Below are 22,869 nucleotides of genomic sequence, written 5' to 3'. Positions count from 1 at the left end.
TAAAAGGTTCAGCAGGCCTGATCTACACTATAATTGCAGTAACTGATGTAGCTCTGCTGAGGCAGATCCCTCATGGAGATGCATCAAGTGCCATTTGCACCCAGGCAGCTGGTCCCCATTGTGTGCACTAGCAAGTATCTGTGTGGAGAGGGGGCTGGGGAGGGGAGAAAGCTTTGCTGGAGCACTGGAGGGTGCTGGCGGGTGGATGCGATGCCATCCAGCTGGGTGAGTATTTTATGGAGTCCTCTGAAGTCCAAAGTTATGTGTGTTTGTTAAGCGCCGTAACGTCGAGTTTATTTAATGTGGTTTTAACTGCCACACGCTTTTATAAATCAAAATAATTAAAAATAATAAATTTGAAGGTTAAACAACAGCCTGCGCTCAGCAACTCAAAGAGAGCGGCTCAGAGCATGTTTGGGAGGGGCCGGGGGGAGGCCTTGGGGTTTCCTGTGTGGCTAAGTGGGTCCTTGTCATGGCCCACAGAGGACACAGTGGGGGACTAGCCTCCAGTGGACAGCACATGTGGGTGGCAGAGGCCTGGGCTCCCACACAGTAGCGCTCCTTTACGTGTGCACACAGCCCAGTGTCCAACATTGTGCACCCTGGGTACAGCATCAGTTCCTACAGCCCAGCGACAACCTGAGCCGTGCCACCCTGTGCCCCATGACCTCTGTCCCTCCTCCTGGGCTGAGAACACCCAGGACCCATGGGTTCCCAGCTTCCTCACTGTTTTTCTGGCTCTCAGTACTCCTCTCGTTGCCAGGCATTTGTCAACCCATCAGCTCGGCTGGTGGTGGTTACCCAGAGTGATCGAACCCATCCTGCATCTCATGCAGGCCACGCAGGTCTGGACCTGCCCTTCTGAAATGAAACTGCCCAGGCTCCCTGCAATGTTGTCTCCATGCTTGGGAAACAGGGGCTTTAGGCAGACCTCTTCCCCCTCCTACTTGTTTTAGCTTAGAAAGGTTACCCTGAAGTAGCTGGGCCTGGGAAGGGGTGTGTGTGTGTGTGTGTGTGTGTGTCTCTTTAAATGCTCTTTGTGTCAGCGTGATAAGGAATTTGATGGCTTTATCAGAAATACCAAAGCTTTATTTAGCAGGGTGAGGCGAGCGCCACTCGGCTCTGCACAATCTGCTGATAAATGGCAAAAAAGGGAGTGGGGGGAGGAAAGGCTAAACTTTCCCTGATTGTTGGCAGTGCTGTGGAGCTGCTGGAGCCCAGGGATTTCAAAGCAGGGCCCATGCCCTTCCAGCCTGTACCCTCCTAGAGCCTGGCTGCTGTCACTGTACTGACCAACTCTTTGCTCCCTTGGGTCTGTCCACAGGCCCCACTTGCCTTCCAGTGCCTCTTACCTCTCCCCCCTGCTCCCTCCTTCTCAGTGCTGGGCTTACAGTTCAGACTTTGTGCCTGCCTGGGCAGACATGCTCCGTGCTAGCCTAGATTTTTTGGAGGAGGCTTCTAGACCCCAGCCCTTCTGCGCAGAAGAAGTTGGATGCCACCATTTGGTCTGCACCGATGTTAGAGCAGATTGGAAGATCCCCACTGGTCCCATTCGCACAGGGGACCCTCAGCCCAACCCAGACCTGCCAGACTTGAGGGAAGGTGGGATTCAGCTTGGGGCTGGGTGCCTAGGCCTGACTCTTCTTCCAGTGCAAAGAGTGACTGTCATCTATCCATCCATCCCCAACAGTGCCTGTCTCAGCGTGCTACTGTCAATGGGCAGCCCCAGCAGGGGAGGAGACTCCGTTCACATGCCAATTGAGATGAGTTACTGGTCTCCCTGAGGAGCAGGAATATCACCTGAGTCAGGCCACTGCAGTCGGCACTGCCCTGGGACCCCTCCACACTGAGCAGAAAAGCAGCCCAGCAAGTCCATGCTCTGTGAGTTTAGCAGAGGCAGCTGCTGCAGGAGCTGTTCTAGCAGGGGTCCTATGCCTTTTAGGATTGTATTATCATCATGGTGCTTTGCTTGTCAATAAGCGTGACTGTGGTTTGGCATCCAAAGCACCGGACTGGGCGGCGGGACTCCTGCGTTCTGGTGCCAGCTCTGCTACTGACTTGGAGCAGGCACATTGGTTAACTTCTCCGTGCCTCTGGAAACAGGGCCGTGTCCCAGTAATACCTGTGGGCACAAGGTGGTAGGAACAGGACTAGAACAGCTGCAGCGCTGTAGGAGCCGAGATGGAAGGGGCTGGAAAAGGGCATCGTGTTTGTTTCTGCTGCGTATTTCTCATCAGCGAGTGGTGTCTATTGTGTGTTACCATGCTTTCAAGTTCACTGTGTGCTGAGCACAGGACGTGTGTGCTCTGACAGCCTCACACTTCCTCACCCTTTCTTCCCATTTTCCCATTAGTTTTTACTCCTCCTCTTTCCTCTCTCTTTCTTTTGATCCCTCCTCTCGCCTCCGCTTGCACGCACACACGTGCACACACAAGCACGCAGAGGCTTCAGCAGGCGGATCTTCTGCTCTTGGCTCTCCCCCACAGCCCTCTGATGTGGTTTCAAGAGGGTTTGAACCAAGTCCCTCGTCTCATCAGGACGCCTGCTGCGGTCTCGGTTTCCAGCCGGATCCACTTAACTCTCTCCAAAGGAACCTCACAGTCTAGCAGGGCAGTGTTGATGCTGTCAGTCTAGCCGAAGAGAAGGGTCTCTGTCGCGGTTACATGCGGCTGCGCTTGCTTGACACCAGCTTGACTTACAGCAGAATCAGGCCCTGAACTGAAGCAGCATGTGGTGTAGGAGGTGTAGATTTTATCCACTCTGCAGCAGATGCTAGGCTGCTCTTGTTTCAGGATATCTGCTTCCCTCGCCTGGCCTGTAAACTGTCAGCTCTTGCTGGCTTCTCTTCTTCCCTGCAGCAGAGCCCGAGCAGAGCGCTGGGATTCGGGCCCTGGGGTGGGTTATGCCTTTGAGCTTTCTCTGGCAAGATTTCTGTACTGGTGCATGCCATGCTCAGTCTTGGTCACGGCTCCATCTCCAGCAGCCTGCCTGTTGGCTTACATATGGCATTGCCCCCCCCAGCTGGGTGAAGGTACCTCACTGTTTAAGAATCAGGTTTGAAACTGCAGCTCCAAGTCTTTCAGGGTTAAAGCAGCTATTCATTCTCCTAAGAAAATAACTTATGACCAGGCAATTGTCTCAAGAAGGGGAGGCGGGTGGGAAGGTTCAGAAAAGCTCTTATGTAAGGATTTCACTGCTCTAGAATGGTTTTAAAGACTCTAGGGCATTTTGGGAAAGATCAGCTTTCCAGGGGGGTTTCCTTGAGACCCTGTTATGTGGTGGCTGGTCCTCTGTGTTGGAAAGTGGTTTGGGATCTTTTCTGAAAGCAGCACATTACGGGTATGTTCTGGTGCAAAATGGCATGTACTAGGCAGGGGGCAGCGGTGGGGGCTTGACACTTTCCTCTGCTGCCTTCCTAGAGGCTTACACTGTTCTCCAAAGTCTTGCTCCTAGTCCTGTGAAACTGAGTTCAGTGTCAGGTCTGGAATGAGCAGGACACCCTGGGGCAGACAGCTGTGCTCCAGGCCCAGAGGTGTGTTATCAGAGAAACTGCCCCTGCTTAAAGCCACTGGAAGGTTTATCATAAATGGGGAAGGAGTGAGGGGAAGGTTTGTGCCTGGCTAAGTGGAGAGGCAGGCTGCAAACTGCCCTGGTCATTTAGGCTGCGGCCACTTCGTGGCCCGGAATGAATCAGTCATTGCAACCTGCCTCCTAGCAGGCAAGCAGAAAGCACCCGCAAACTTGGCACTAACCAGCCTGATGGCAGGACCAGCAGGGAGGGTGAGCTGTCTGGCCACAGACTGGCTGTCTTGCTCTGCCTTGAGGCGCACCACCAGGGCAGTGCCTGGAGGAAGCTTGCCCTGCCACTGCCCACACTGGTAGGGATTGTGCAGAGTTGCTCCCAAGCTCTCCATCCCAGACTAAATTCTTTCCTTTCCAAAACAGAGATCCAAAGAAAGTGAGCCACAGGCCACCCCTCTGGGTGCTGGGACAGTTGAGCTCCCTCCAGAAGCCAGCTAATAGAAATCAGTCCTGATTAGGATTAGTCCAGCCAGCACTGAGCTGGTAGGCTGATAATCTAATAAAAATTCCCAGGATTGGTTTACTCTGGGGAGGATTTGCTCTGGCCGGGAGGAGCAGGATTGGCCCAGCTGTGTTGGAGAGGGGAGGGGCAGGGAGGAGAGGGGCAGGATGGAGGCTGCCGAGAGGGTGGGGGAGCGAGACAGACAGCAAGAGTAAGTGGAAGTGACAGGGTCAGCCCAGGCCTTTGTCCTACAGCCTGATTAGAGAGTCTGCCCCCAGTTTCTTACACTTTGGGATGTTGTCGGACAAACTGGAGCTTAATTCTGTCAGAGCGAAGGAGAGATTGGAGCTGACGTCCTGGGAACACAGTCCTTGCTGTGCGGAAATCCAGGCCCTGCTGGGAAGAAATAACATGCCCATCAAGGCCTGTCTAAGCTGGACCAGCGGGTGGAGGGCTGGGCTCAAGGTTGGTCCCCAGCAAAGCCACTGTCCTCCCCCAGAGACATTCAGCCTTCTGGGCTCAACAGGCAGGGGGCTTGCATGGCAGGAGATGTGGCACCCATATGGAGCTGGGAGTGAATTGTCAGGCTGTGTAAGTTGCTTGCTAGAGACCTCCTGCCCTGGCGCAAAGGGGAAGCCCCAGAAACCGGGGTATCACTCACCAGCTGGCATCACCAGCTCCCAGGCTTTGAGTATTGTGCTGATATTGGCATCCACAGTGTGAGCGCCAGGACCCAGCAGGACGTGCCCCTCTCCCCAGGTGCTTTCATGGCGGGCAGCACAGGGTTGGGAGGATCAGGTGCACTCAGACACAGGATGCGGGGGACTCCCATTGGCTTCCTGGTAGAAGCGGATCCTCATGTGGTGAGGCAGGGTGGGAAATCCTCCAGCCAGATCCAGCACAGTCTTATCCAGGAGTCCTGCTGCACAGATGTCAAGGAATACATCCTCAGCGAGCCCCACTATATCATGCTTGATATCATGCTCTCAATACCCTGGCTTGTTAGAAAACCCCAGCCTCTGCCATCTCCTTGGGGACAGTCCTTTAGATGGGGAGGGAGAGCATGGTGGAGGGCCCTTCAGAGCATTGCACTAATGAACCCCTGTCTGGAGCAGAGGCTCCTCTTCAGCCAGGCAGGGGGCTGTGGGCAGAAAGAGAGGAGTTATTCTGGATAAAGACGCTCTTCTGGAGCCTGAACTCAGGGAAGAGCTGTCCTGCCTCCAAGCTCCAGTGATTTTTAAATAGCAGCAACTATTGTGAATAGGGTGGGCATTTCCCCATGGAGAGCACATCTGTCTGTGCTGCACAGGGCAGGCAGCTTATTCCTGAAACCTTCAGGATGTAGTGATTATCTGGAAGGGGCCCCCTCCCGCGCATGTGTGCACACACTCATACGCATGCACACACATGCACGCACACACACACACACCCTAAAATGAAATAAAAATAACTAACTCAAGCACTGTCCTCTCAGCTTGGGGAGCTGCATACATGATTGTCAACTTGATGAAATCCCCCCGGATGTAATGAGCTGATTTTCTGCTGTTAATATTGCATCTGCTGATGAAGGATTCGTTAGGATAATGGAACGAAGCTAAAATATAAATGACTCGCTGTCAAGAAGCAGCTTTTGCTTGTGTTCTCCTGACAGTTCCTGGGCCATGGCGCGGGGGGGGTGCACTGCACATGTGTGCATGTGTGTGATTGTGTGGTCCTGCAAGGACAAGGACACTTGGTTTGGGTGTGTGTCTCAGGAGGGGTCTCATTCAGTAGCCTGAAAGCTCAGGGCACATGCCAGGCCTGGAGGCCACAGCACTGGGTGGACTGAAGAGCAATCAGCAGAATCAAATGCAGCATGAGAAAGGAATCTGGCTGTTTGCTGTTCTTTTTGCTGGCAGTGACCTTATCTAAACAGTATGCAGGGCTCCCGTAAGCGAGCAGCTTGCTACTAAAACTTACCTCTCTGGTAATTGTGAAGGGTGTAACAGGAGCAACGGAAAATCCTCATAGAAAAGAATTAGCACTTGTGGAAAGATCATTTTTTGCAACTGAAATGTTGCTTTTTTGCTAAGCTGCCGAATTCTCCTCCAAACAGCCCCAAATCTGACTCGCTGCACTTCTGGAGCAGAAAAGCAGTCTTTGCCCCAAAATGCAAAATATTGTGCTCACTGGTTAATGTGAGGGAATATTTTGATGAGTACGGGCTCTGTTTGCACTCAGATCTAGGTTTTGCTGCCTTTTGTGAGAAATGGGATCATTTTCATGAATGCACAGTGAAATTCAAACCTCTCTAACGCTGAGGATTTTGAATTTTGTTATGAATATTTTGCCCAGCCCTAGTTAACACTGGCTTATTCACCCTTTTGGGGGGGGGGAGGTGTGTGTGCGCGCGCACGTCTTAAAAGGTATGTTTTCAAATATATGAGTAGGATGACTTAAGAAAATATTTACAAGTATCCTTGGTATCTTAGACTTTTCAGTACATTTCATACCAGCACTAAACTAAACACACTGTTGCCAACTCATTATTTTATCATTAGTCTTGTAATATATGGTGTGTTTTCTTAAAGCTCCAGTCCCTCGAGTCAAGTGACAGTGCGACACTCAGCTTTTTCTTGGTTTGGTTTTGGTTCTTTTTTCCCCCTCTTTTAATTTTTAGCCCTTCTGCTTGCTGAAAATAACAGATTGAAATGCAAACTCTGATAGCTCCAAAACAAAAATAGAAAAATCAAAAGAACCTAATAATAATAATTATAGTTATAATAATAATAGTTGTTGTTATTTATGCCCTTATGTTTCTAACCCAATCTCCTCACTTTTACGGACCTGATCCATGAGTTTTGAATGCTTGGAGTTGACAATATAAAAATATACTGCTATTCAGTAGATAGCGTGCCCATCTCTTACATTCCGCACACCTTCTGTGAAGTATTTCAAATTAGAAAACTTTGTCTGGGCCAGTTATGCCTTTGCAGGTTCCTTGTCAGTGCATGGGCTCTTCTTCTAGCTAGAAATAATTGCAGGTTAATGGAATCACCCTTTGCAAAAGTCCATGAATTTAAATAATGGGAGAAGGCTTGCAAATATGGTGCTAGAAAGTTTTGGATGGAAGTGTTTGACAGAAAGGATCTTTTTGGTGAAGTGGCGTTCTTTAATTAAAAACAATGATTCTTGTTAAAAGTCTTGGGGGTCTGGATGAAAACCCCTGAACCAAACGTTTTTTGTTTTTTATGCTAGTCAGATACTAGATCGTTTTGGAGAAAACTAAAATTGGGATCAGAATCTTTTGCAGAAAAAATAGTCTTCTGATCAGTTCTGCCTGGGAGCTTGAGCTAATTGTGCAAGCTTAGCAAACGATGTAGGATGGGGCTGCATCTGTTCTGCACATGCATGTATTTATGCACTCATATGCAGGTTCATGTATTATGTGTTTTAGTCCTGAGTCTGGTATTACCGAAGTCAGTAGCAAAGCTTCCCCTGATGTCAATGGTGCAGGATCACCACCCCTAGACTGCTGCAGCACGAGTGTATACAGATAAGTGTGGGTGTATATTAGCACACGTGTGCACATTGTATGCCAACATTCAGTAGGCACAAGCTGGGATATAGAAGACTCTGTGTCCTGAACGTGGGGAAATTTAGCTTGGATTCGAGCTGCCCACCTCCTGCTGTTCTCCAGTACACGTCTGCACTTGTGTGTGGAGGTGCCCATTAAAGCTGTGTGCATGGCTGTGTTGGCACTTTGCTCAGCAGCTGCCTCATGACCAGCGGTTTGGTTTTGGTTGCTGACACAGGAAGCAGGATGCCATCCAGCTTGCTCTCCAGTAACTGTGCTGGCTGCATGAGGTTGACGAGAGTTAGCGTCAGGGCAGCCGGCAGCTGTGGCTCAGAGAGCCCATTTTCTTGTCATACTTCCAACCATAGCTACACTGAGCCCAGGCTCAGACAGGCCAGCGAGAGCAGAGATGAGACTGACAGGTACAGCTGCCAAGCACCCATCTCACAGCCACATCCAAGCTGCCTCATTGAGCAGGAAGCATTGGCTGTTGAGGGAGAGGGACTAAAGGGTGGACATGCCAAGGCCACTTATCGGCTGCCCCACTAAACCTGTGCATCAGTCCGCTGACCTGAATCCGGGGATGCCCAGTTGTCCCATCAATAGTACTGCAGGGGCTCGAGGATCTCACACACCAGGGCTGCTTTGCACTCTCTCCCCCTCCCCAGTCTCTGGGTTAAGAAAAGCAGTTTGCCAGCGAGCTGCTGATAGGGACTGATGTGATGCAAGAGGACTGCTCATGGAAAAGGATTTCTGGTTAAAAAAGGAGCCCAAGCCACGTGCACAGCAGTGGGCCAGAATGAATCCAGATGTTCCCGGCAAGTATGTGCCTGAGCAGCTAGCATCAGGGCGAGCAGACGGGGTGGCTGTAGCTGGGAGCAGAGCGGAGTCGAGTCTGGTTTCCCACAGACACACCAGAAAGAAGCCTCTCTGCCGATGATCTCTCAGCTCAGTTTCATTAGGTAGTACAGAAGCAGGACACTTTCTGTGGGGATCTGAGTTCCTCCCAACTTGGAGAGAGTTGCAGGCCTAAATGACACTGGTTTAGACCGTGGGAATCCTGAGGTTAGAGAGAAGAGGGCTGCGAGACCTGTTCACCCCACACCATCCTCAGTCCCGCTGCCCAGTCATCTTTTTTTTCCTGGCAGCAATGTCATACAGTGCTCCTTCCCCAGCAGATGGTGGCTGGGGCAGAAGCAGTGCAAAGGAAGCAAGAGAAAAGTGGAAAAAAGGAGAGGAGGAGGGAGCAGGGATGGAGGAAAGCGAAAAGATTAGAGTGAGAAAGAGCGAGGTAGGGGGAGAGGGGCGTTGAGGGGGAGGCAGACAGCAAAGGCAGCCCACTACGCTAACAGAGACCAAGAGCAGAGTCCTTTCCTCCTGATGTTTTTTGCAGCATTTCTTCACCCGCCATTTACAGGCAAAGGGGCAGATCCTCCTCCACTTGACATGGCGCCTTCAGATGCAGTGATTCACCCAGCCCTAGCAGAGTCGGCAGGTTGACTCCCACCCAGGCTTGGAGAAACGTTCTCAAGGAGCTCCATCGCGAGTGGCAGGTTCAAGCCCCACATGGGGAAGAGGCTGCCTGCTGAACTTGGGGTGTGGACCCCGCCAGCTCAGGTGAAACCACTGCCTTTGGGCTGGTTCTCTTTGGCTGGCTTCAAAAATGCAACCCCCCCAAAATTCACTTTGTTTTCTCTGTCACTCGTCTTGTCCGCCCAAGCAGCCCCAGACTCCCAGGAGACCCGGCCGCCTCTTCCCACTGAGCCCAGTGCTCCCACCCTGTCACCTGGAGCGTGTGGGGTGTGCGGGCTGTATTTTTTTTTTTTTTTGGGATCCCCAGCTTCATCATTATCTTAATCACTGTTGTGTTAAAGTTTCATGCTTCCTTTGACCTTTCTTTTTGGCCTGGTTATGCTGTTTAGCTTCCTCTGACACTTGTCCCCTGGTGCTATTGCCAGGGAAACCCAACACACAGGCCTTTCTCCCCCTCACTTGGCCCTTTCTATTTTATTTTTTTCTCTCCCCCCTCCCCCCCCCTTTTTTTTGTCTTTTAACATGGTTTTCCTAAAAAGTTTTTTAATCAATCAAATTTGAGGCAGAAAATAGGCTTGGTCACGCCTGGTCCTTGGGTCGTGTGACACTCACTCAGGATCCTGACAGCTCCTCAAAAGGGGGACTCAGGGCTAGGGGGGGAGAACAGCATGTTTCCCCAGGAAAGGGGCCGTTTCCATGACGCTGCCCCCACTCCCCCGCCATCCGCTGGCCTGACACGGACCCGAGACTTTTCAAAAGGACAGAGTTGGGGAGCGTGTGTGTGTGTGCAGGGAAGGGGAACAAAACGGAGCAGGAGTGGAGGTGGCAAGAGGGGGTGGGGGTGTTGGCTGCATTGACAGCTGCCTGGGTTCTCTGCAGTGCTGGCTCATTGGGGAGCCGGCAGGATCGACAGTAATTTAGTCAGGCCAGGCAGGGCCTGTGAGCGCCCTGTCCTCATCCTCCTCCAGGGGCTTTCCATGGACGTCCCATTTTTCATCCTTGTCTCGGGCATCTGCTCCAGGAGAGCCGATAACCCTGACGTGGAGGGACAGAGGGGACCAGACAGCACTCCCGGGTCTGGGTACACGCGTCCGCGCGCCTGCTTCCCCCTTCTCTCTTGCTTTGCCTCTTCCTTGTCTTTCTGCCTTTCTCTGGGCTGAGGGTCCAGCCACCCTCCCTCCATGCTGAGTCGCTTCTCGTTGCACTGACCCCAGCAGAACGGCCCTGGCAGCAGGGCGCTGCGTGGTGCCAAGGGGAAGGGAGGCTGAACCAGCCCTTGGGGCCGGCTGAACCAGCTGGTGTCAAGTTGTGTACCTCTGCTGGCTTCTACAGCGCAACACAAGCTTCCCTTGGGTACTGGCCCCCCTCTACCTGTGTCAAACTCTGTCCATCTGTCTGACCGCCACAGCACTGCCCTCCTCTCCCCTTGCTTTCTCGTGCTGTCTCTCCCCTGTGCGTCTTGTACATGGATTACCCGCTCCCCGTGCCTTGGGTCTCACCCTAAGTTGGGCAGCATGGACCCAAGCGCCCACTTTGGCCCACTGCATGTAGTCCTTGTCTTCCCCTCCCTCTTTTTCCTACCATGTTTCTTTTCCCTGTGCCCTTTCCATCCTTCTAGTCCCGCGCTCTCTCTTTTATAATTAATGATTAGTTTTAATTGGTTTGCTTAGGCAGCCTGACAGCAAATTAGCAGGAGCCAGCCCAGGGCTGGCGAATGCCAAGTTTGGGGGACTGCTGTGCTTTCCAGATGCCTTGGGTTGGGGCCGGGGATGGGGGGGGGGGGGAGAAGGGAGCGCCTGTCCGTCTCCCCTCCACTGCCTCCTGTGGTGCTGGGTCAGCCTGGTAGGGTTCTTTCCAGATGCGTCGTTCAGCTGCGGTCCCCAGCTGTGCCCTGCTCTTGGCTGCCTTCATTGCAGGCGCACGGTGTTGAGTGTGAAGGTGGATGAGGATCTTTGCTTCCATCCTTACGCAGATCCAGCCCCCAAGAGAGGCAGCTTGGAGTCACCTAGCATAGGGCACCACCAAGGAGGCGATTCATGGGGCTCACAGCCCTGGGCACCAAACTTTCCTTTCTTCCTTTCATACTGGTAGTTATTGCGCTAAACTCACCTCTGCTCAACAGGTTCCTGCAGAGCGGGGTGGGGCATGGCAGACCTGGGTTTCTAGCTCCTCGCACCTCCTTGTAGATGTGGCTGTGGCCTGGCAGCAGCTTCTCCCCAGAGGGCTGGGGGGGGCATTGGGAGCCGGGGGTGCCTTGCTGTCCCTTTACAGTGATTTCCTTTTGCTTTCTTTCTTTTTCTCTTTCTTTTCTTCCTTTTTTTTTATAGCTCCCATTTTTCTTTTTTATGAGAGAGAAGCTGCGGGGTTCTCCCAGGGCTGGAAAGAACGCTCGGTCCCATGCTGCTCCCAGCCAGATGGAGGGGAAGGGAAGGGAAGGAGGCGGGGGAGTCCTCCTGGCAGGAGAGTTTGCCTAGTCAAAGAGGTTTTGGTCTGGAGGCTGGGATGCTCCGCTGTCACATTTGGGGGAGACAGTTGGCAGGGGGAGGGACAGGGCATGGCCAGTTTTTACTGCTCATTACCTAGGCTCAGAGCAGCTTGAGGCTCTGCCCCTTGTAAAGGGGCTTTGGGGTTTAGATGCCATTGAGCAAGCCTGCGGGTATAGCTTGCATGACGGCTGCTATTGTTGCTCTTTGGGGGAATCAGAAGATGAAGATGAAGCAAGGGTCAAATCAAAAGAGGAAGCGAGGTTCCCTTCCATGTCTCTCCATTCAGCCCAGTTTTTTTTCCAAGATCAATAGGAGCAGACACGTGGGCATAACTAGTCAGCCAGAGAGAACCAGTAAGCAAACTCCAGGCTGGGGGCTGGATGGTGTCTTTTCTTCTAGATAGGCCCTGGCCAGCTGGCCCTGAACACATCATCAGCCTCTCCCTCAGAGCTCCCAGCACTACTGAGCTTTTGTGCAAGGAGTGACTCTTCCCATGCTACCCTTCCTGCTGAGTCTGGCTGGGCTGGGAGCCCCTCCTAACACCTGGGAGCTGGGTTGTTCTAAGGGACAGTCTCTTTATCTGCCCTCGTCCTTGCTCTAAAATGTCTGCTTAACAGATTGCAATGAAGTTCCTTGTGCCTCTAACCCAGATTTAATGGTGCAAGGGCTTAAGAGTAGCTGCATGATCGCCTTACACATCTAGGCTCCCTGGTACATTGAGAGAGGGCTAGAGGTGGTGTGCCAGGCTAGAGAGAGCTTGGGATGCTTCTCAGCACTTGGGGGTCCTGCCCCTTCTCTGCTGACCTGGCTTTGACTCCCTTTGCCCCCCTCCGGAGTCCCAACAAGCCGCACTGGCTTGGTGATAATAAGATCTGTGTCTATGTGTTCTTTGCTGCCCCAGAAGCGTTCGCAGGGCTGAAAGCAGAGGAGAGCTGGCGCTTTCGTGGTATTTCCATCGTGCAGCAACCAGGCAAGACTAGTCACGTGGCTCCCTGCTGCATTAAAATGTCCAGGGAAGACAGAGGCCAGTACAAATGCTAGATCCCATGCATCAGCTAGCTCAAGTCAATACACTATTCAGCTGTGACTCTACAAGCAAATGCCAAGATGTGACACCTCGCCATAGTCTGGCTGCCTCTCCCCTTCAGAAACGCTCCTGCTTCTTTCAGAGCCCATACCCACAGGAGGAACTGATAATGTGGGTATGCACAGGTGCTAGGCAGGCTTCTGCCAATTAACTTCTGCCTGGATTGCCAGCGCACTCTGCCCATTGCCCAGCTCTGCCAGTGCACCTAGCCCTTCCAGTCCTAGCTCTGAATTCCCATGCAGGCTGAGCTGCAGCCTCCCTACAGCTGTTCCAACCCAAGGCTCCCCGCACACAACACAGGCCAATGCTCTTGAATCCCGAGACACTCTTCCAGCTGTGGGCTCTTCCCAAACAAAGTTTGTCTATTAATTAGAGGTGGCTCTTTTCAATTTTAGAATGGCTGTGGACAAATGCCAAACCATTCTCTGGGTTGAGGCCTTTCTAAGTTACACCCTAGCCCATGCAAGCCCTGTCCGTTTTCCCAACAGCACAAGTGTCCATGGAACATGTAGGCTTTCTGAGCTGATGCAAGGGGCCCGTTTCAGAGGAGGTTTATGTTCCTTTCTGCTTCTTCAGGCACATCCCTGTCAGTGAGTATTTCAAGCCCCGATGGGCTTTGTCACTTCTCTCCAGACTGTTCACAGCCTGCACCACACTTTAATGAGCTAGAAGCATAGGGGCTCCCAGTGGTCTCAAGGTGTGGGTTATCAGCTGCAGAACCCTTTGGTCCCAAGTGACCGATTAACATCCAGCCAAACCTGGCCTTGACCTTTGCTGGTCTTTGTGGAGGACTAGAGTCCAAACAGACACTTGTTCCCACTCCAGAATGCATTGCTTTCATTGCTGCTCTTCTTGCTGCTTGTTGGGCTTCTCAGCAGAGAGTTCAAGGGCAAGTGGGACATGGAGCCTGGACATAGCAGGATTTGCACGTGCATGTGTGTGTGGACACTTGCTCAGCCACTTATCAAGCTGTCTTGCCTTCAGATCTTTCATTCCTTTAAATTTAGACTGGGGCAGTGCCTGACTGTAGTGGGTTGGACAGCCCCATAGGAAAGCGCAGCCCCCGCACCAGGGAGCAAGCTATCTTCGTTCTGCCAGGGCTGTCCCTCTCGCCAGAACCAAGCTCCATGTAATGCAGAGAGTACAGATGTACCACTGTTCCCATATGCCTGAGGAGGTTGTTTTGGGGGAGAAACTAAGGCGCGGGGAGGAGATGGCTCACACAGTCACGCAAGTGACCCAGTGCGTGATGGGAACCTTGTGCGTCCTCACCTGCTCCCACTAGCCAATGCCCCTGCCAGCCACTCCACCAGCCACAAATGCAACCTGGGGCCCAAAAAGTTTTGTCCTACCCATAAGCTGAGCTGCTGGGGGAGCTAGCCTCCAGTCCCCCCTCCACCAACATGCACGTACTCCACCTCGCCCAGCCTAGCCTGCGTGCTGTTCCTTTAAGATGAGCGTGCTAGGGGAATTGCGCGCCAGTGCCAGCTTTCATTCTGCGCGCCTCTCCCGCTTCCCCCCTTTGGAAAGTTTCCTGCCCAATTGTTATGTGCGATCCGATCTGAAAGTTGCTCTCTAAGCTTCTTGTCACATTTTGACTTAATGAAGTGCAACTGGAGTGGGAATTGGGGTTCATCACGCCAGTCTCGCTGCGCTCCCTTGTTGTCAGAAAACAGGGGCGGTTGGGGACCGTAATGCAACGCTGCAAGTCGTTATCATTCCGGTCAGTCTGTTTAACACAAAATTAAACAAAGAACTAATTAGTGCCTCATGAATTAATAAATGTGCAGTTGCCGGGTAGGAAGGGGAGGAAGGAAAAAAGGTTGTTGAAGGAAAGATACTGAAAAAGTCGAATTAGGATGTTGTGTCAAGGGGAAAAGAAAAAAAAATCTGAGTTCGCTTTGGCCAAGAGTTTGAAGCTGCCTGGTTTTCTCCACGCATGCTTCCTCCTGCCTGCCTGCCGGCTTCAGAGCAGAGCTGCATGGCCGGGCACAGGCGAAGAGGGATGTCCAGGTGGCTCCGTTGCTCCCGAGGAGCCAGGGCTGGGATCTCTAGGCTGGTAGCCAGGTATGAATATTTATACGGAGAGGACTTTGCTGCCCAGCTGTGGGAGCGGATGGTGATGCAGGCCGGGAGCCCCTCCTCGGAAGAGAGATGGGACACTGCAAGGCTGTGCGGTGGGGTCACACATGCCAAAGTACCTTGCATCCCAGCTGCCCTGAAGTGGTTACATACCTTCCCGACAGTGTCCCTACCCCCGCTTCAGCTCAGCTCTTCACACTATAGAAAGCACTAGTACTTCGGTATTAAGCCTCTTATAAAGAGGGGCATAAAGAAGGGAAGAGGCAGCAGGGCTAAGAAGTGAGGAGTGGGTGGGAGGGCTGGCAGAGAAGAGTAGTGGCCCGTGCACTAGGACAGCCAGAACAAGGCACGCGGAGATGGGGAAGGGAAGACGGGAGAGTTTAGGTGCTGAGGTGGAGAGACCATGGCCATGTGGGCAGAGCTGGGGAGAGGCAGGGGTAGCAATGGGGCAGAGCAAGGAGGCATGAAAGCCACAGGGAGCAGGTTTTATTTGAGAATTTGAGGCTGCTACAATAACAACTTTTAATCCCAGATTAAGCATGTCCCAGAAACTCCCCCACCCCTGGCCCTTGCTGAGCCAGCCCGGCTCCCTCCGGAGCAGTGAATGTGCACAGTGCGCTCACTCGAGGAAGGGGAGCAGCAAGTGCTCCCCCAGCAGAGCTGAGCGGAGGGGGTCCCTGTCAGGACGCCCACCGGGTCTGGCGGTGCCCTGCCCTGCAGGTGGTGTGCTGTGGAGCGGGCTGCGCTCTGGCGCTTTGTCAGGCAGGGAAGGCAGGCAGAGCTGGGGGAGGGAAGAGTCCATCCTTAAGAGGACATGTCAAGTACAATTAGCGTTATCTGTCTAAATATGTACTGGGAACACAGAATACAAGAGGAGGCCTGGCTGGCTTTAATGGAGACATATGCAAGGTCATATTGCCTCATACAATCCCCCAATCTGATTTGGGGATTACACATTGTAAGTAAATTGGCGTTATTCCTCTTGCATCATTGATAAGCTGCATCTGAAATGAGGGGCAAAAAACCATTAAAGCCCCAAACCCAAGAGCTGGCCCCACATTGGGGCATGGACTGCCCTGGGGGGCTGGGAGGGGAACAGAGAGAGCCCTGGGAAGGAGGGAGGGAGGGAGAGAACAAAAGAGAGAGGGACGGGATGGGAGAGTGAGGAGAGGAAGAGCAAACAAGGGAAGAGAACAAAAGGGAGGAAAAGTGAGAGAGGGAAGGGGAGTGGGCTGGGCCGGGGGGAGTGGCAGTGCAGGTAGGGCACTGTCAGCGCTTGCAGCTGCCAGAGAGGACACCCGCGTCCCCAGCCTCGTTAGTATGGGGCTTGGAGAGGAGCCGATGGCAATGCGTCTTCCTCACGATGGGGCTCCCTTCACTGGGTCCCTCCCTCTGTCTGGCCAAAGCCAGGCTGTCTCTCTTTGCAGTGTCTGGCAGTGAGAGAAGGCTGCCCAAATACACACAGCACCAGGACCCAAAACACAAGTGACCGCTTGCTCCCTGCAGCAGCCAAGGCTTCCCGGAGCCAAGTCCCTCTCACTGTCCTCTCTGGGGCTTGTAGGTGGGCAGGACTGTTCAGAGGGGCCGGTCAGGGAAGCTAGACCCTTTTGCAGTAGCCAGCATGTGGTTGCGATTAGAGCCCAGCAAGGAAAGTGGGGATTCCTGGGCTCAGCCTCTTGCACACCTGTGACCTTAGGCGGGCCACGTCACTGCTCTGTCCCCGTGTGCCCAGCTGAGCCCCTGCCCAGGGGGTGAGGGGAGGGACTCGTTAGTGGTGGGAGGCACGTTGGCACCCTCACACACTCTTGGGCAGAGCTCCCTCCCTTCCCAGCCTGCAGGCTCCCTGAGCGCTCTGTCACCCTCCCGGTCTCCCCAGGAGAAGGGAACCCATGGCTGGCTGCTTTCTGAGCCATTGCCCTTCCCCCTCGCTCCCCCCGCAGTGCCTGTGCAGGATAACCCCCTCCGGAAGTCTCACAGCGCGGCTTTTATGCTCTGTCACATTTTTGGAACATATGGTTTTAAATAATTCAATTTACTTTTCCTGTGTTTTGCTGTGACTTTTCTTTTCCCCTGTCCCCTTTCCTTTCTCTCCCTGTTCTGTGCATTGCCCCAGTAGCTAATGGGTGTAGAAGAACGGCTGGGGGGACACCGTGTACCTTAAGCCCATACAGCACCCCTTAGGGGCTGGCACCCCATCTATACATCAGAGGGGGTATACCAGCAGAGCACTTGTGAGGCTCTGAGAAGGGCAGGATCAGGGGGAGGGGCATGGTGCTAGGGGCAGAGCCTGATGGAGAGTGGGAAGAGCATAGAAATAGAGGCGGAGTCAGGTGAGAGTGGGAGGAGCTCAGATCTGGAGGCGAGTTATGTGTTGACTGGGTGGGGCATGATGATAAAGGAGGGGGCATGAGAAAGTAGGAGGAGCACGGGTGTGGGGCAGAGTCAGGTGGAGACCAGGTGAGGGACCCTTTATACTCCAGGATCTCTGCTGTATGAAGAACTAGCAGAAAATTCAGCACCTGGATAATGAAGGTCATTAGGCTTGTCTGTTGTTGCATGTCCCTGTGTTGAACAGTGAGGCAGGACCTTGCCCGGTAAGGGGGGCTCTTTACTAGCCCACTAATCCACTCACTAGTCCTCAAGCTCCCTGGTCACCAGGGCAGGGGCCTGTGTCTCCCAGGGTGGTGCTGCATGTACTCATAAGCACTGCACCATTTAGCTGAGAGCAGAAAGGGGAGCTTCTTGCTTTATATCCCGGGTTCTGCGTGGCTGCCCTGGCTGGAGTGGCTTTCTGGTGCTCCCATCTCTGACCTGGGGCTCCTCTGCATGCATTGTGCATCCTGGGCTGGATATGTCTAAACATTAGCCATCTTCCTTCTCTTTCCTTCTCAGGATGAAGTGACTTTACAGCTAAAAACCAGGCTAGAAACCAGGCCTTGAAATCTCCGAAAGGTAGGAGAGACTTCAGGCTGCAATGGGTATGTGACCACACCCTCCTGGGTTCTCTTTTCCTCTGCGTGTCTCTCACTCTGTGGCCTAGTCCTTGTGGCATTGTCTGCACTAGGGCTCCCAGGGTGGCTAGAGGCAGTGGGGTGGAACCAGTGTTATCTCTGGAGAGACATTTCCAAGGGGAAGGCTTGGTGCAGACATGGCCCATGTGTCTCTAACCCTGTCTGTGTCTTTGTCACTCGAAGCTCTTGAGTTTGTGTCTTTGGGGAGTTCCAGATGGCCTCTCTGCCATCGTGGTCCTTTCTGGTGCAGAGATGTGCATGGGGGAAAAGTGGGGGAAGAGGGGATGGGAGTGGGTTGTGGGGCCTTCTCTTCTTCACCTTGTCCAGGCGAGAGAAGGAAGTGGCCTTGGTCTCCATACACCTGAGACCCACTCCCTAGTGCCTCTGGGGATAAACTGAGCTGAATCTGAGCAGAAGTAATTTCACATGATGCATCTGTGCTGGCACAGAGTGAGAGTTGCATATAGTTAAACCACAGCACCACTCTGTATCCAAATCTCTTCATTCCTTGGGCTCCGGCAGACTGGAGTGTCATGGTCTCCTGGAGCCAGAGATGGAAAAGGGTCTCAAGAGTCAGTCCATGCCCCAGTACTCATGGCACAGTAGTTTCTTACAACCTGTTTTCCAGAGCTTCCCAGTCTAGACTGGGCAGGAGTTAGAAGTTCAGATCCCATTGAAACAGTTGTTTGGGGGCCTAATTCCCTTACACTCCTTTGAAAACCCCACTCCGCTTTTATTCCTTCTCAGACATCTGCTCCACAGCATCTGAGATCTCGCTGCTCTTCCCATGATCATTCTAATCATCCTAACCTCCTCGTTGCAAACCCTCCACAATCCCAAGTCTTCCCCCTTGGCCCTTTCATCTGCTCCCAGAGGGTTTTCACTCCTTCCCTGAATCGTTCCTGAATCACAATGTCCCCACAGAACCTGGCTTCATTCGGCAGACCCTCTGGCCTTCCAAGTGTCCTGGCTCTTCCGGGACCTCATCTAAATGCCGTTTCTCTCACACCTGGAACTGCGCTTCCACTGGCAAGTGCACTGGTCATGACAGGTCTCCCTGGCTACTTGGGAATGTCGGTGCTTGCTGGGAATCCTGCTTGGGGACAGCGGGGTGGATCAGTTTGAAGTGATGGATTGGAGTCCTGTGAAATTTCAGGGGGCCAGGCAGGGAGGGAGCAAAGAGAACAATGGGGCTGTGGGGCAAGTGACACATTAGGGAGAGAGAGTTGGGCTTGTCTTCTCTGCTGAGCATCTGGCCAGCTTGCCGAGGTCTCAGAGGGGCTGCCAGGCTGGGTTGAGCAGCACTGGAGGAGCTCCTGGGCCTGGGCTGTCAGGCCAGAGGGGACTGGGAGAACCCAGGGGCTAGTCCAGGCCCCTCTGCCTGGCTGGGCAGTGTCAGAGGGCACCCCTCAAGCTGGGCCAGGCAATGTCAGAGAAGCCCCTGACCCAGTCTGAGAGGTGCTGGGGAGGGCCCAAGTCCAGGCCGGCTGGTGCCAGAGGCCCCCAAGCCAGGCTGGGCAGTGTCAGAGGTGACCGGTGGAAGGCCAGTGTTATGTAAATATTTCTGCTGTAACATGGCAGGAGTGAATGGCCCTGTGCATCCATCCATCATTGCTGGGGAACAGAAGCCTCCCTGGGAGCACGGGGGGCGGGCGGCGCGGGGGATGCAGACATAGGCAGCATGTGCCCTACTCATAAACTGTTTGTTTTCTTTTTGTCTCTCGCGTTTCGGAGCACCCCGCTGGGAGCGACTCTGGGTTTTGTCCTCACAACCTCTTCCCCCACCCGCTTGGCCCTTCCTTTTCCTCCCACCCTCCCACCCCCCAAAAAATCCCCCGTTCACATTGCGGCTTCTTTCTCTGACTTCAAAGGCTCCCCATCATTGTTTGGGATCGGCAGGCAGTGGCCCTGAAAACGTGATCACAGCCGGGCGCAGTGTAGGTCACCGCCGAGCACCATGCTCCAAGCGCTGAAAGGAACAGGCAGATTCTTCCCTTTTCATGCTTCACAACCCTGGTTACAGCTCTCTGCCTCGCCCCGCACGCTCCCTCGCTGTGCTCCTTTTTCTTGCTCTTTTCTCTTCTCTTTCCTCTCTCTGTCTCTCGCTTCTCCCTCCTCCTTTCGCTCTCATTCTCTCCTGTCCTGTCCATTCTCAGGCTCCCTCTCTTTTCCCGTCCACTTCCCTTTTCCCCTCCTCACTCTGTTTCTCATTCCCCCTTTTTGCTGTCTCCTATCTGGTCTGGAACTGTTTCCTTTCTTGTTCTCACTCACTCTCTTGGCTCATTCTCCCCCTTCCCTTTTCCCTACTCTCCCCTAAGACTGTTCTGGAGTTGGGTGCCAGGGTCAGAGGGATCTGCTTGATCCCTCTCCGCTTCTGTTCAGTGGCAGTCTTTGTTGGACTCTGGGGCAGAGGCCTGTTTCTCCTTGCACTCTCTCCCTCGGGCCCGAGTCGCTGAGGTTCTGCAAGGGTAGGACGAGCCCTGGCCAGCCGGCAGCCATCCGTCCCCAGTGAGGCACTCGCTTGCTGTCTGTGTGCGGAGTTCTCCAGTTCCCCCACGGTCTGCCAGCTGTTAGCATGGCCTCCATCCAGGTAGGGAGTGCACAGTGACTAGTGATCCCTCCCTGAGCAGTGCCTATTTGCAGGCCTGCACACTGGATGTGTCCATAAGCCCCAGTAGAGATATAGGCAGGGGACATACTGCACCCCTGGCCGAAGCCCAGGCCCCTGTATTTACACAGTTCATGAAGTGGAGAAGGCAGTGGGGCTGCCCCAGACTCTGAGTCATGTAGCTTTTGGGCCAGAGGTGGAAACAAGGCAGGGCACAGACCAACCAAGGGGGTAGTTCAGAGCAAATGGACCAGTGTCCTGAAAAGTAATCTCATTGGCTTGAGGGCTCTTGGATAGGGGTCCCTGTGCTGCCCTGAAATGCAGAAAGATGGGAACTTGTGCTCATTTGAATGACCATAGAGCAACCCCCAGCATGCCAGGACTCCCTGTCTGGGGCAGTCAGCCAGGACCTGGCCCTTCTTCCCCACCTGCAGGGTCCTGGGCTAGGTGCTGGGCTCTCTCCTCTCCATTTGGGAACAGGGAGCTTGGTACTTGTGCCTCTGGTGATTTGCGAGGCTGGTTTAATGGCAAGAAGCCCACCAGGACTTGTCTCTGGCTAAATAGGGATATTAAAGGACATTGCGGCAGGGGTTATAGAGTAATAATTTGTCCTAATGAGCTGGTGTCACATTCTCCCAGGCCTGGCCGAGGCAAGAGCTGGAGCCGTGGTAGGCAAGGGCCGCACTCGCTGACCCGCCAGCCCAGGTTAATGAAGTGGAGCTTGGCATGGGGAGTCAGAGAGCAGGAGCTCAGCCAGCCCTCACAGGCCATCCCAGGGTTGGGGAGAGAGCTCAGTGCCCCAGGGAGAGGCTGCTTGGGGTGGTGTGGCTTTGTCTGGCAGGACAGGTGCTGTGTTGTGACACTGGCATATCCACGCTTTACCAGCATATAGCGTGTTGCCTGTCCCTGCAGGCAAATGCCCAAATGTGGAGCTGGCTCAGCTTGCAGGACAGGCCCAGGACAGCCTGCTCAGAGGGAGGCAGCACCGTTAGGGAGAGGAGCTCTTGCTTTTCAGAAACTCAAGGCTTGGGGCACCATGAGGATCACAAACCCCAGCCACAGAAATCCACAGTGCCACTTTTTTGACAAGGGAGATAGGGCAAGGCAGTACAGGACAGCTGTTGCCACAGGGGTGAACTGATGTGCACCGAGATGCTGCATGGGGAGACACTTTATCCTCGTCCTTGCCCTGTGCTCAGAGCCACAAGGAGGGAGGAAGATAAAACTCCCCCTCTGCTCCTTTCCTTCTCTATCCCTGTCTCTGCTGTCACACTGTCTTTTTCCTTGCCCTCTCTTATCTTCCCTCCATGCCTGCTTTACGGCCAGCCAAGCAGGTGAGCATGGTCAAGCAGCAGGGCTCTGATGAAACCCTGGCTGAGCAGTATTCCCAGGCGGGGCACTCCATGCACTGGGCGCCTTGACCTGCTTGTGAACTCCCTAGGGAAGGGTCCATGCACCTGGCACCTTAGGGATGCTGCGTCCATGATAACACAATGGGCTGGGAGAGCCCTGCTGTCCTGGGCAGGTGGCGCATCCTGTGGGACACATCGCCCCAGCCCACAACAGGACATCAGGCAGCCTGATCCTTGCTTCAGCTGGCTGGGGCCTGCAGTCCAGGAGGCCAGACTTCCTGCTGGCTCCCTCTTCCTCCTCCACCTTCCCCCCACCATCTCTCTCTGTGCTCTCTAACCCCCGCCCACCCTTTTCTCTTTGCTTTTCTCTCTCTCCATCTCTCTCTCCCTTTCATCTACTCGGAAGGCTTTACTCTACTTCCTTGTCACCCTAATTGATTGCATTAACCTTTCAGCGTATTGGATTTCCCCAGCACCGTGCAGAGAGCACTGTGCAATATGCTTATAATCTGGGCTGTAATGGACAGGGAGCAGTCAACGAGCCCGTGCTCCAACAGGTTCCGCTGACAACTTGTTCTCAGGGCGGGGGAGAGAGAAGGAGAGAGGCTGATGGGGCCTCTGTCCTCCCATGCCCAGCCCCGGCGGCCTGCAGCCGGCCAAACCCCAGGGTGTCTTTTACTAAACCAGGAGGCTAGGGGCAAATGTATTTGGCATCCCCACCTGCCCGCACACCCCTGTCGTTTGCCCATCTCTTTCCTCAGGCCCTGCAGGTCATGCACCCGGGGAAGCCAGGCCCTTCCCCAAGGATCTCACCTGGGATAGCTTGGATCCTGTGCCTCAGCTCCCTTCCCTACATTCTCATCCCACCTGCTACATCATTTATTATAGGTCGTGCACTGAAGATGTGTCTGCAAAGGGCAAGGGCTCTGATACTTGTTCTGGGCTCTGTTTGTATTTTAATGAGGTGGGGGGGTTCTTTCCTAATTTCAGTTAAACTCCATTAAATGCAGTCAGGACTGGCGAGCTAGACTCTTTCCCCCAGGTGGCTGGAGACCTAAGCAGGCCATTGTGCTGGTGAGGGAGTGGGCTACCAGAGGGATAACCCAGTGCTGGCCTGGCCTCAAGCAGGT

General features: G+C 53.7%; 1 protein-coding gene across 3 annotated transcripts in view; it reads left to right on the top strand.

The window, feature by feature from the left end:
• The window catches only part of CASZ1 (castor zinc finger 1), a 188,408-nt gene that overhangs the window by 51,735 nt on the left and 113,804 nt on the right, over positions 1-22,869 (top strand). For all 3 annotated transcript variants that reach the window (XM_019541675.1, XM_019541674.1, XM_019541676.1), the window contains exon 2: positions 17,661-17,746. In XM_019541675.1, the coding sequence (XP_019397220.1) occupies positions 17,743-17,746 (4 nt within the window). In that variant the 5' untranslated portion in view covers positions 17,661-17,742. The remainder of the gene's footprint in view (positions 1-17,660; positions 17,747-22,869) is intronic.

The sequence above is a fragment of the Crocodylus porosus genome, unplaced genomic scaffold (genome assembly GCF_001723895.1).
Source record: "Crocodylus porosus isolate Cpor-Errol unplaced genomic scaffold, CroPor_comp1, whole genome shotgun sequence".
Lineage (NCBI taxonomy): Eukaryota > Metazoa > Chordata > Crocodylia > Crocodylidae > Crocodylus > Crocodylus porosus.
Note: the sequence above shows the minus strand (reverse complement) of the source record. Positions and strands in the feature narration are given on the sequence as shown.